At 38.4% G+C, this 12,633-nt stretch overlaps 2 protein-coding genes across 8 annotated transcripts in view; both read left to right on the top strand.

Annotated features, from left to right (window-relative positions):
- Positions 1-9,496, top strand: LOC120313521 (amine sulfotransferase-like). 2 transcript variants are annotated; one of them, XM_039355508.1, is made up of 6 exons: positions 1-25; positions 313-461; positions 5,522-5,730; positions 6,640-6,766; positions 7,833-7,927; positions 9,309-9,496. In XM_039355508.1, the coding sequence occupies exons 2-6, from the start codon at positions 320-322 to the stop codon at positions 9,369-9,371; spliced, it is 636 nt and encodes a 211-aa protein (XP_039211442.1). In that variant the 5' UTR covers positions 1-25; positions 313-319; the 3' UTR covers positions 9,372-9,496. The 2 variants fall into 2 exon arrangements, with proteins under 2 accessions (XP_039211442.1, XP_039211443.1); XM_039355509.1 differs by having other exon boundaries at positions 11-30.
- The window catches only part of LOC120313517 (amine sulfotransferase-like), a 23,681-nt gene continuing 20,456 nt past the window's right edge, over positions 9,409-12,633 (top strand). Inside the window, exons 1-3 of one of the 6 annotated variants that reach the window (XM_039355498.1) lie at positions 9,409-9,496; positions 11,560-11,671; positions 11,961-12,110. In XM_039355498.1, coding sequence (XP_039211432.1) covers positions 11,650-11,671; positions 11,961-12,110 — 172 coding nt within the window. In that variant the 5' untranslated portion in view covers positions 9,409-9,496; positions 11,560-11,649. Of the gene's footprint in view, positions 9,497-9,974; positions 11,682-11,960; positions 12,111-12,633 lie in introns of those variants that run through there. The other 5 variants (XM_039355501.1, XM_039355497.1, XM_039355500.1 and 2 more) reach the window with 5 other exon arrangements.

Consider the following 12,633-nt stretch of genomic DNA (forward strand, 5'->3'; position numbering starts at 1 on the left):
GACATGAGTGACAGTTGGAGACTAGGTAAGGTAAGGCAAGGTAAGAAAAGAATTGCAACTAGTATGTTGTTAATAGTGTAATTTGTCATCTACACAGAACTCCAAGAAGAACACCAAATTTATTGTTTGTAATGGAAACTTTTGTGGATGAAAATTGAGTTCATGAAACTAATTAATTAATTAGGGAAACTAATCTAATAATATATACATTGTTTTTCTTTATGTTAGCAGGAGTCATGATTTTTAAAGAACTAAATTAATATTGACCATAAATGTAGGAAGTACTGTTAATTACTATATTATTATCAACAGCCAAGTAATGGAGCCAGAGGACGATTTCCTATATAAATACAAAGGAATCTATTTCGTAACTGGCTTATCTTCACCCGAAGGTATAGATTTACTGGACAGTTTGGAAATCCGAGATGATGATATATTCATAATCACATATCCTAAATCTGGTAAGTTCAAAGATGTCTTCCAAGAAAGAGATAATCTTGTATCCAATGCTGTTATTCAGTTCCTCAGGATTTTGGTTGCTGTAACTGTGTTGTGCTATAACCAAATTTTAATATTTAGCATTTTATTTTTTAGTTTTTTTTAATGTTTTATTGATTTTCTAATTTTAAATTTAAGTATTTAAAAAGCAACGTCATGGCTGAGTTAATCGATAATTCAAGTATCTTTAGCACAAGTCTCAAACTAGCACATTAAATATTTCCTCTCTTTTCCATTAGTATTTACTGTCTCATGTTTAAACTAATACAATTCTTATTATATCAATTAAATAAAAATAACATTCTTACATTTATCAATAATTTTTAGCTTATACACTTCCTGGTTAGTTTACCATTTAGTCTTTATAAACAATCAATGCCCTAATTAGTTTTTTCCCAATTTTTAGTTTCATACATTATTAACCTTGTGAACTCTAAAGCTTCCTCCTTCTGTTATGTATTAAAGATGGACAGTGATTAATATTTATGTTATTTATATGTAAGGGTTTAGGTCTGTACATATGTTGTATATAGTATGTTTAAATGTTCGTTATGTATGTGTACATTTGGAGAGCAAACAACTAAATTTCATTTTTAATGTGCGCTATTGTGCCCACAGTAAAAAATGACAATAAAGGTTATAATGGTTAGACATATTTTGATAAGGTTGCCTGGGAAAAGGTAGTCTTTCTCTTGTTAATTAGGTTATTACTCAATCTTGTTCTATGTCCTCTCTTGCTCATTTTTTGGAATACAGAAGCACTGCTTACACAATGATTGACTAAAGATCAGCCTTCTTAAATATTTGAGCACTCTATAGGAAGATAAGTACACTGAGAAACCATTACAAATAAGTTGGCTAAAGGACATGACATGAGTGACGATCAGAGACTAAGTAATGCAATTCTTATTATATCAAATAAAACTAACATTCTTATATTTATCAATAATTTTTAGCATATACATATCCTGGTTATATTAACATTCAGTCTTTATAGACAATCAATGTCCTAATTAGTTTTTCCCAATTTTTAGTTTCCCATTAATATTTAAATTTAACATTTAATATTTATAATTTCCAAGTTTTAAGTAACCAAAGTTCTCTTTATCACAATTCATCACAAATCTATTATTCAGGATACCCGTCTTATCTATTTGAATATATTCTATTTCTCACATCATCTAATTAATAATACAGTATAACATTCTTATGTTCTATTAATTTCCAAATTTCTTAAATTTAGTAACCAAAATTTCTCTTGTTTCAACATAAAATACTTCCTCTCTTTTTCTCTTAATGTCTACTATCTCATATTTAAGCCAGTATAGTACTTATTATATCATCTAAGTAAAAACATGTTTATTACATTTATCAATAGATTTTAGCTTATATATATCTTAGTTACTTTTACATTCAACCTTTATAAACAAATCAATATTCAAATTTAACTTTTAATATTTATACTTCCAAGTTTTTAATGACCAAAGATTTCTTTATCTCAGTTCATAACAAAATCTAGTATTCAAAGTACACATCTTGTCTATTTGAGTATATTCTATTTTAATCCTCACTAATAAGTCAAAACTCCAATTTTCTTCAGCCTTATTCTAGCTTTCTTTCTTTGCCAACTCGCCTTCCATATCCGTGCTTTTAAGTCATAAAATAGATCTCCCTCTTTTATTATATATCTTGTTTGAAATAAAAGAGGCCATCCAGTCACCATTTTTTTTTTGGAAGGGCTAACAAATCGTCTCTCTATTTTTCCATCTTGGCATAGTTGTACTGAAATGTTTATCTTCTCTTCAGGCTGTTCTTTTTCTTGATCTTCAGATTTTTTCTGGTTTATATAGAAAGTCCTTTCCATTTCCAATGTTGTCAGTCCCTTTTCTGGGTTTTCTGTTAACTGTGCTTGTTGATCAGTTGAGTCTTCTATCATAGTATTTGATTGTTCCACTTCTTCCATTATATTCTGTGCAGCTGATTCTTTAGTTGTAATCAAAGTTTGTTTTCATATATCTAGGCCAGGGGTAGGCAACCCAAAACACTCAAAGAGCCACTTGGACCTGTTTCCCACCGAAAACAAAACACTGTGAGCCGCAAAACCCTTTTGATATCTAAAATGAAGATAACACTGCATATATCCTGTTTTACCTTTATTATAGGTGTGTGTGTATGCATGTGTGTATGTGTATTAGATAGATAGATAGATACACACAAATACACACACCTATAATAAAGGTAAAAAAGGATATATGCAGTGTTATCTTCATTTTAGATATCAAAAGGGTCTCTCTCTCTCTCCCTCCCTCTCTTTCTGCCCTTGGTCTACCAGTCCTCTTCCCCCACTCTTTCTTTCTCTTTCTCTCTCTTTCCTCTCTCTCTTTCTCCCCCCCTCTCTTTCTTTCTCTCTCTCTCTCTCCCCTCTCTTCCCCTCTCTCGATCTTCTGCTCACCTGGCAAGCTGGCTTCAAGCTGTTCTCCAACAAGCTAAGGGGTAGGCAACCTCGGCTCTTTTATGACTCATCGACTTCAACTCCCAGAATTCCTGAGTCAGCATAGCTGGGCTAGCTAGCTCTCTCCTGCCCTTCCTGCTTCCTGCAGAGATGCAGCAAAGGGAGAACCCCTTTTCAGCTTGTCAGAGAACACCGTGAGTCCACTGTCTTTTACACACACACACACACACACAGAGAGAGAGAGAGAGAGAGAGAGAGAGAGAGAGACAGAGACAGAGACAGAGACAGAGACAGAGAGATACAGACAGACAGAGAGAGAAGCAGGGAAGTGCAAGTGCCTCTCTCTGTCTCTCTCTGCAAATGGCAGAGAAGGCTGGGAGCCACAAGGGGAGGCTCAAAGAGCCGCATGAGGCTCCAGAGCTGCAGGTTGCCGACCTGTGATCTAGGCTGACATCTTGTTCTTTTCTGTAGCTTCTTATTTTATCAGTAGCTGTCAGAATAGTTTCATAAATTGCTTTCAACCTAAAGAGAATCTGTTCCTGATCTTCATCCAAATTCTCTTAGTGGTATGTTAAATTAAAAGCTTTACAATCAGAGAATGAAAATAATTTTGTCACTGAGGATAGAACACAGCTGGGCTTCTCACAGCTGATATCTGCCAAGCTTGCAAAAGTCTTATCTATAGTCTGGACTTCAAGCCAAGTCTCTTTTAGATAATAAGTTGTAATATCAGGTTTGGCCACAAGATGTCACCCATACCATTTAAGATTTTTTTTAAGTCCAAAATTTTTATAAACCTTTTTCCAATTTTACTTCTTTTTTGTAAGTAAAAACCCAAATCTTCAATAAGAGTAAGAAATCTTTTAGTCCTCAAATTTGAGAAAGATAGAAATCCAGTTAGAATCAGGTTATTCTTTCAGCATTTTAAACTCCCCTGGATAGTCAGTTGCCCCTGTTTTTAGAGGGTGGGATAGAATTTCCCTTCCCTCTCTCCACAGGGGGGGGAAATACTTTGGGTAAATTATACAGGTAGAAAAAATAGTTAAGATTGAAGAGAGGTTCAGATCTCACCCACGCTGCTTTATAGGTGCCTGGTAATAAGTTTGACTTCGGCTGTCTGCAGCCTATTGATGGGCCATATTTTTTTTAAATTTTATTATTTTATTTTCATTACAATCATAAGAAAAAATATTCAGATACATAACAAGTTAAAATACAACACACAAATTCTGACATTGCTCACCCATTTCCCCCCAAACCGCATCCCCCTCTCATCTCTTCACTTCCCCCTTCCTTCTTCTTCCTCACTCTCCTTCTCTCCTCCCTCTCTCCTCCATCTTTCTACTTGCTTATCCCTCTCCTCTTCTTCTCAATCGGATGCGGTCTAGAGGAAAATGCCCGAGCAATCCTCTATCACCCAAAAAAAGGAAAAAAAATCTTAAAAATATAAAACTATTACTACTTATCTGAACTATTGAATATACTACCCATACTCTCCCCTCCCCCCTCCCCCACCCCCCTTCTCCCACTGGCTTGCCAGAGCTCAGTACAGAGTTACACACACAAAAAAAAACTAAACATAATCAACTTAAATTTACTACTTATACAATAACCAAAATCATAATAACCCTTAACTCTCTGCAAACTTCAATTCATAATTTAATAAAAATCCATTATTCATAAAATAAATGAAATTTTGTTGTTCCATACTTCTTCTTAATATATTCTATCCATCTTCTTCATACAGAAACATATCTCTTTTGTGAATGGTCCTTTAAATAAGCAGAAATTTTAGCCATTTCTGCTAAATTAGAAACCTTGAATACCCATTCTTCTAAAGAAGGCAGAGAATCATTTTTCCAATACTGATCCACCAATAGTCTTGCTGCTGTTATTAAATTCAGCATTAAAATAGTTTCTTTAACATCAAAATCCAGATGGGCCATATTTTTATGGCTGGTTTTTTGTCCGCCAGTTTGGAGGCTGCCCCAGATCGAGTGGAAGGGCTACCACCCTCCCACGATCAAGCAGGGATTAGCTCCTTGTTTGCCCCTACAGAGCGACTTTCGACCCTTTCCAGGGTCTGCCAGCAGTGCAAAATCAGACATGGAAGACGGACCTCGCCTTCCAGCGGCTGCGACAGCCATGTCAGCAAATTGGAAGCCTCAACATTTAGCATTTTATAAGAAGCTGAAAATGCAAGGAAAATAAAACTGCTAAACCTGTACTTTCATCATTTTTATTTTACCCATACATTGCTGGATGGATGACCTTGGCCAGTCACACTGCCTCAGCCCACTCAGGATAGTTGTGAGGAAAATAGGATGAGGAAGGATTATTAGATATGCTTGCCATCTTGAGTTACTTCCAAAACTAATAAAAGCAGGATAGAAATCAATGTGCAAATAAATAGCTAGTTTTTCTCATCCATCCATCAGTTTAATCTATCAATTTTAGAAAACTTCACTGTGTTCACGCATCTATGAAATGTTTGCTAAGGTTGGCTTTGCAGAAGTTCAAAGTTTCCCAACTAATAATGGATGAATTAATTTAATTATTCCTTATTTGCAGGCACAATATGGACTCAGAATATTGTGAACCTGATTCTTCATGAAGGTCATCGAGATGAAACTGAAAATATTACCCTGATTGACCGAACACCATGGCTGGAGTATAATTTGTTGCATGTAGATTTTCCCAGTCGCCCATCGCCTCGTCTCTTTAGTTCCCATCTGCCCTACTATTTGGTACCCAAAGGATTACGAAGTAGAAGAGCAAAAGTAAGACATATTTTGCTAACATGTGAGGTGGTGTGGGGAACTGTCTGTCTTCTGTTCTATTAGCTCTGTATCTGAATGTTTTATTAACAAATAGGCCAATGGCACACAAACACATATTACATTGTTCCAATATGTTTGGTGGACACTAACAAGTTTTGAAGGGTGAGGAAAATAAACACAAACAAAACCGTGTTAATATTAGAATATCATGCCCTGGAGAAATAGCTACAAACCGAACTGAATATCGACCAGCTTAAGCTTATTTTTCCAGATGGATTGCAACACTTTGTGTTGCATGGCCATTTGCTATCTTAACATATCTGAACACTGTCAAGTTGAGGAATGCTATCTCTAGCCCTCAAATCCCTTCCCACAATCCCTACTCATAGTCACTCACGCCCTAGTCACCAGAGGCTTCAGCTGGTGCAAAATGCAGCAGCAGCATGAGCACTTGTGTGATCTCTAAGAACTTCATACATTACACCTCTTCTTTGGAAACTGCAGTGGCTACCACTTTGGTTCAGGATTCAAGATGCTGGTTATGACCTTTAAACCCCATCATGAGGCAGAAACATATAATTTGAAGGACCTCCCCTCCCTAGTTGCAGCTACACATCACATCAAGTCCAACAGGAAAGGCATGTTGAGGTCCCATCTGCTAGGGAGATTTGTCAGGCAGGATCTAGGAGGAAAGCCTTTTATTCTGTGGTCTCTGCAATATGGAAAATCATTCTCCTCGAGTTGAGACTGGCCCCAATCCTGTTGGCCTGCTGGAAGTTCCCCAAACATGGTTTTACTAATAAGCTTTGAGGTCCCATAATATAATGGAGCCTGTTAGATGAGTGTATGACAGATACTTGATGCACTCTGTGTATGCTTTGCTGTCAATCTGTCATCTTTCTCTTACAGATTATTTATGTGTTTAGAAATCCAAAGGATATCTTGGTTTCTAGCTATCATTTTCACAAAATGTCAGTCAAAATAGAAACCCCAAAAGACTTCAGTACTTTCTTTGAGAAGTTTTTGGCTGGAAAAGGTAAGAAGTCCTTCATCATGACAACATTATGTCAGTTTTTGTTTTGGATAAGAGATTATGAATATATTTCCATCTGCTTCCCACAAAGAACAAACAACCCACCCACTTTCCTAACATAAGTAAAAAATAATGATTCTCTATACTCCAGCAGTAATTTGTGTAAACTCTATGAAAACAGTTTATAATGGGATGGATGAGTGAAGAAGAATGCAGGACAACTTGAACAACTCATGAAGTAAAAATGGATAGGAGAGGCAAGCAAAAGGAGCTTATTACAGGACTAGTAATACTAAGACAAATAATACTAGTAATACTAAGATATGTTTAATATAGAGGAGAAAATGGAAGGAAATTATTTGGTGGTTTAAAATCAGGATGTGAATGGGTTGGAATTAGTGGGCCATGAATTGTTTGCAACTGAGCCATGGAAGTGGCAGGCAAGCACACATGTGTGTGCATCCCCTCTTGCGCAAGCAGCAGGAATCAATGTACACCGCTTGTGCAAATGCAGCTGCATACATGCTCGTGTGTACTGGCTGCTCACACAGAACTATCTCCTCTCCTCTCCTGCCAGTTGGCAAAACCAGAAGATTTAGGTGACTGAGTTAAAGAATCACACAGAAAGTGTTTTAAGAGTTGGAAGCAGAAATAGCTAACCGGAGTAAGTCTGATATTTGAAGAAGTATAACAAAAATTAAAGCAGATTGCCCCAAAATTTCAAATAAGAAAAAACAAAGAAATGAAACAATATAGCAGCAAGTTGACAAAAAAAATCCCTTAACAAGTTGGAGTACGCAACCATATTAGTTATGGCTCCCATTCCTTCTCTCTCCTCTCCACATTCAATGATATTAGGATAGCCCTTAGTTGAGCTATCATGCTTTTATTTGTAGGCCCATGAGGATCATAAAGATAAATGAGGATAAATGGAGGAAATTGAAGCATTAAGAATGTATCCCTGAGACAGATGGTCAGCTGGATCATTGCAGCCCTGAGCTGAACAACTGAACTCAGTGATTTCAAGACTGCCCTCATGTTTATACTAAATTACTTTCTCTCCTACCAGTGCTTTGTAGTTCGTGGCTAGACCATGTAGAAGGCTGGTATGCTCATAAGGGTGATTTCAATATTCTCTTCCTTTCTTATGAAGAAATGAAAAAGGTAAGATGTGTTTGTGTTGTGAAGTGTGAATAATCTATTCCAATAGGGAGTAACAGAGGTGATCATAATAATTTTTTTTAATTGTAAGCTTCTCAGAGTCATTGGCTTGAGATAGGTGGCTATGGAAATTAAACAAGCAAACAAACTTGACAATTTTGAATTGCAGGGAATTCAACTCCTAGAATTAGTAGCAATAGCCATGCTGGCTGGGCATTCTGGAAACTGAAATCTCTGCATCAACACATCTTAAAGATGATGAAGTTTGGAAATACAGCTGTGAATGTAGGCTTAATGCTTGCAAGAAAAGTGCAAATATTCACAACAGCTTAGAGGCAGGAATTCTCAGTATCTCTTCCAGAAAGCTTAGGGGACTGAATGGCTTCATTAACCCCAATATTGCCTTCAATGGTCTGGTAATTTGTTATTATTTTGCATTGCTTTATTTAGTATGCTTTATGTTTATTTATTATTTATTAAGCATTAATATCCACAAATGACCTAGAGCATGGGTCAGCAACCTGCGGCTCCGGAGCCGCATGCAGCTCTTTCAGCCATCTCCTGCAGCTCCCTGTCCACAGAGCTCGGCCTGGGTGGCCACGGCCCTTTGCCATCCTCCTGCTGCCACAGGGCTCTCCACCACCCTGCCCCACCTTGGCCCAGGCAGCTGCAGCCCTTCGCCATCCTCCCGCTGCCGTGGCGCTCTCCGTCATCCTGCCCCACTTCGGCCTGGGTGGCCACGCCCCTTCACCATCTTCCCACTGCCCCACTTTGGCCTGGGCGGCCACGCCCCTTCGCCTTCCTTCCGCTGCTGAGGGACTCTCCACCGCCTTTACATACCTTGGCCCAGGCAGCTGCAGCTCTTCGCCGTCCTCCCGCTGCCACTGCTGCCACTGGGCTCTCCGCCACCAACCCCTTCTTGTCTCCATCGGTGGTGCCTTCCTTGGCCTGGGCAGCCGTGCCCCTTCACCATCCATCCACTGTTGCCGTCGCCGCTGCCGGTCACGCTGAATGAGGCCAGAGAGGAGGCGGCGGCAACCGGGCAGCCATGGCCCTTCGCCATCCACTCACCACCGCCTCCACTGCCGGGAGTACCGAAGGTCCCGAAGGTTCCCTCCTGTTGCGGATCCACAGTGCCTGGGCTGTAGGGGAAGGGGTTGTGGGGATATTTGGGGCCTAAAAAGTTTTCCAGGACAGGCTTGGGGCTGGCCCTCTTTCCCTGGCCACAGGAGAAGAGGCGGCGCAGGGTCTCCACTTGGGCAGGCGGGCGAGTGAAATCCCGAAACATTTCGCATATGTTTGCAAAGAGAAGCACACCGCATTAGCTGGCACTGCAGGAGGTGGTCTTACAGCAATGCTGACAATCCGGTGTCTTGTTCTGCAGGTAGCAAACGAGAGGCATTTGTGTCTGCAACACCCTTTGGGAAGGGTTAGCCACGACCTGTGACGGTACCAGCCCTGTTCCTGTTTCTGCCCTGGTTTGATAAATTGAGATGGAAGGGTGAGCCCAGAGTAGAGGTATTGAGACATCCGTTCTACCAAAGCAGAGTTGAAAGTGCACGTTCCCAGCAGGTATTAAATCAGTCTGGATCAGCGTTTCTCAACTGCAGCAACATTCGGCCCGGGGAGGGGGAGCTGGACAGGGACAGGGACAGTGCATGTGTTGCCTTAGGCTCCACTCTTTAATCAAGCCCCATTACGTTTGTGTGCGCATGCGTGCATTTTGCGGCTCCTAGTTTTTTCTTTTGTGAGGGAAACGGATCCAAGTGGCTCTTTCACCATTTCAGGTTGCCGGCCCCTGACCTAGAGTCTTTTAAGTGCTGAGGTAAGGATAAATCTCACCAATAAATCAAGCTGCTGAAAATGCTTTTTGAAAAAAAATGAGGCTGTATTTATTTCCTTCACCACTGAATGGGTTTGCATGCTAATAGTTAAAGTTTTTAACCCTTTCTTTCTTTCTTTCTTTCTCTTTCTTTCTTTCTTTCTTTCTTTCTTTCTTCTTTCTTTCTTCTTTCTTTCTATGAAATTTTACTTCATTGTCTCTTGAGAGATTGCTTTTGCTCCCAGAATGGGGTGGGAAGAAATTAAAGTTGATTGCTCCTGTCACATGCCTCAATGTTTTACAATCTGAAGATGGTGCTATACAAATTGTTTCCCTTTTTCACTTTATATCCACGCAAGCAGAAGTGTGCAAGAGCCTCTTCTTTCAATCCATTGGCTGGGTGAAAAAAGAAAGACAGGCACAGAATCTCTTAGAACAGCAGCTCCCAAAATAGGAAGAACATGTACACAGACCCAAAAGACAAGGAAAAGAGCGGGAAAAGAATAAAATGTGATTGGCTGATACTATGTTTTACTGACATGTGTAACTCTGTGATTGGCTGTTGCTGCCTAAATAAGGAAATGCCTGACTGACCAAGGTGTGGCACTTCTAAACACAGCTGACAGTGTTTCGGACAGTGGTCCACACTGCAACTTCACTTGATCAATTAAAGTGCTGTTTACCTTGGAAGCCTCTGCTTGAGTCTCCTGATTTGTCTTCTTGGAACCTCAAGTTCTTCGGGTAGCTGTTGACCCTTACACTGCTCTCTCAAAGCAGGAGGTAAGGCCAGGGTGAGAAGAGCCAGAAGGCCTTTGAGATAGGAGCCATGAACCCTCCATCCTTTTACTCCATGGTCTCAGGAAGTGTATAAGAATTTCAATTCTTCACTCCAAAATTCTGGCAAATAACTAGTGTCTATTTTATCAATGCTCATTATTTGTGGAACAAAAATGTATCATTTTAGAGTTTAGATGGTTTGTGTGCTACATGCAACATCACAGTCTGGTTTGGAAGCATTACTGATTCAGAAAGGAAGGCAGTGCAGAGAGTGGTGAGGATGGCAGAAAAGATTATTGGCAGTTCCCTCCCTTCCATCCAGGACATAGCACATACAGTAGGTGTTGCTTGAGGAGAGTCTGCAAGATTGTCTAGGACACTATACAAAAGTGTTTCTCAACTTTAACAATTTTAAGGCATGAGGACTTCAACTCCCAGAATTCCACAGCCAGCAATGCTGTGGAGAAACACTGCAGTATACATCCTCTTCACAACCTGTTTTCCTTCTTACCTTCTGGGAGGAGGCTCATGGTATCCGAAGCAGAACATCCAGATTCAGTCATGGTTTTCTTCTATACAGTATTAACCTAGTGAATTCTAAAGCTTCCTCCTTCTGTTATGCATTAAAGATGGATAGTGATTAATATTTATGTTATATGTATATGTACTTATATGTAAGGGTGTTGTATATAGTTGTATATAGTATGTTTAAATATTTGTTATGTATATGTACACTTTGAGAGCAAACAATTAAATTTCATTTTTAATGTGTGCCATTGTGCCCACAGTAAAAAAAATGACAATAAAGGTTATCTATCTAGTATGATGACATGTGTTTATAATATAGTAGTCTGGTTTCTGAGGTACTTTTGAAGTATGGCAGTGTTAGCCTTGCCACAGCGTGTGTTGATTGTGCTATATTGGATTGAACGGTTAGACATGTTTTGATAAAGTTGCCTGAGATAAGATAGTCTTGTTAATTAGGTTATTACTCAATCGTGTTCTATGTCCTCTCTTGCTCATTTTTGGAATACAGAAGCACTGCTTACACAATGATTGACTAAAGATCCGCCTTCTTAAATATTTGAGCACTCTGCAGGAATGTAAGTTGGCTAAAGGACATGACATGAGTGACAGTTGGGGACTAGGTAAGGCAAGGTAAGAAAAGAATTGCAACTAGTATGTTGTTCATAGTGTAATTAAGGCTTTCTCTTCTACACAGAACTCCAAGAAGAACATCAAATTTATTGTTTGTAATGGAAACTTTTGTGGATGAAAATTGAGTTCATGAAACTAATTAATTAATTAGGGAAACTAATCTAATAATATATACATTGTTTTTCTTTATGTTAGCAGGAGTTATGATTTTTAAAGAACTAAATTAATATTGACCATAAATGTAGGAAGTACTGTTAATCGCTATATTATTATCAACAGCCAAAGTAATGGAGCCAGAGGACGATTTCCTATATAAATACAAAGGAATCTATTTCATAAATGGCATGTCTTCACCCAAAGGTATAGATTTACTGGACAGTTTGGAAATCCGAGATGATGATATATTCATAATCACATATCCTAAATCTGGTAAGTTCAAAGATGTCTTCCAAGAAAGAGATAATCTTGTATCCAGTGCTGTTATTCAGTTCCTCAGGATTTTGGTTGCTGTAACTGTGTTGTGCTATAACCAAATTTTAACATTTAGCATTTTATTTTATTTATGTTTTATTGATTTTCTAATTTTAAATTTAAGTATTTAAAAAGCAACGTCATGGCTGAGTTAATCGATAATTCAAGTATCTTTAGTACAAGTCTCAAACTACCACAATAAATATTTCCTTTCTTTTCCCCTTAGCATTTACTGTCTCATGTTTAAACTAATACAATTCTTATTATATCCATTAAATAAAAACAACATTCTTACATTTATCAATAATTTTTAGCTTATACATATCCTGGTTATTTTAACATTCAGTCTTTATAGACAATCAATGCCCTAATTAGTTTTTCCCAATTTTTAGTTTCATACGTTATTAACCTTGTGAACTCTAAAGCTTCCTCTTTCTGTTATGTATTAAAGATGGACAGTGATTAATATTTATGTTACTTA

The sequence above is a fragment of the Crotalus tigris genome, unplaced genomic scaffold (genome assembly GCF_016545835.1).
Source record: "Crotalus tigris isolate CLP2741 ecotype Arizona unplaced genomic scaffold, ASM1654583v1 scf7180000018691.1937549, whole genome shotgun sequence".
NCBI classification, from domain to species: Eukaryota; Metazoa; Chordata; class Lepidosauria; order Squamata; family Viperidae; genus Crotalus; species Crotalus tigris.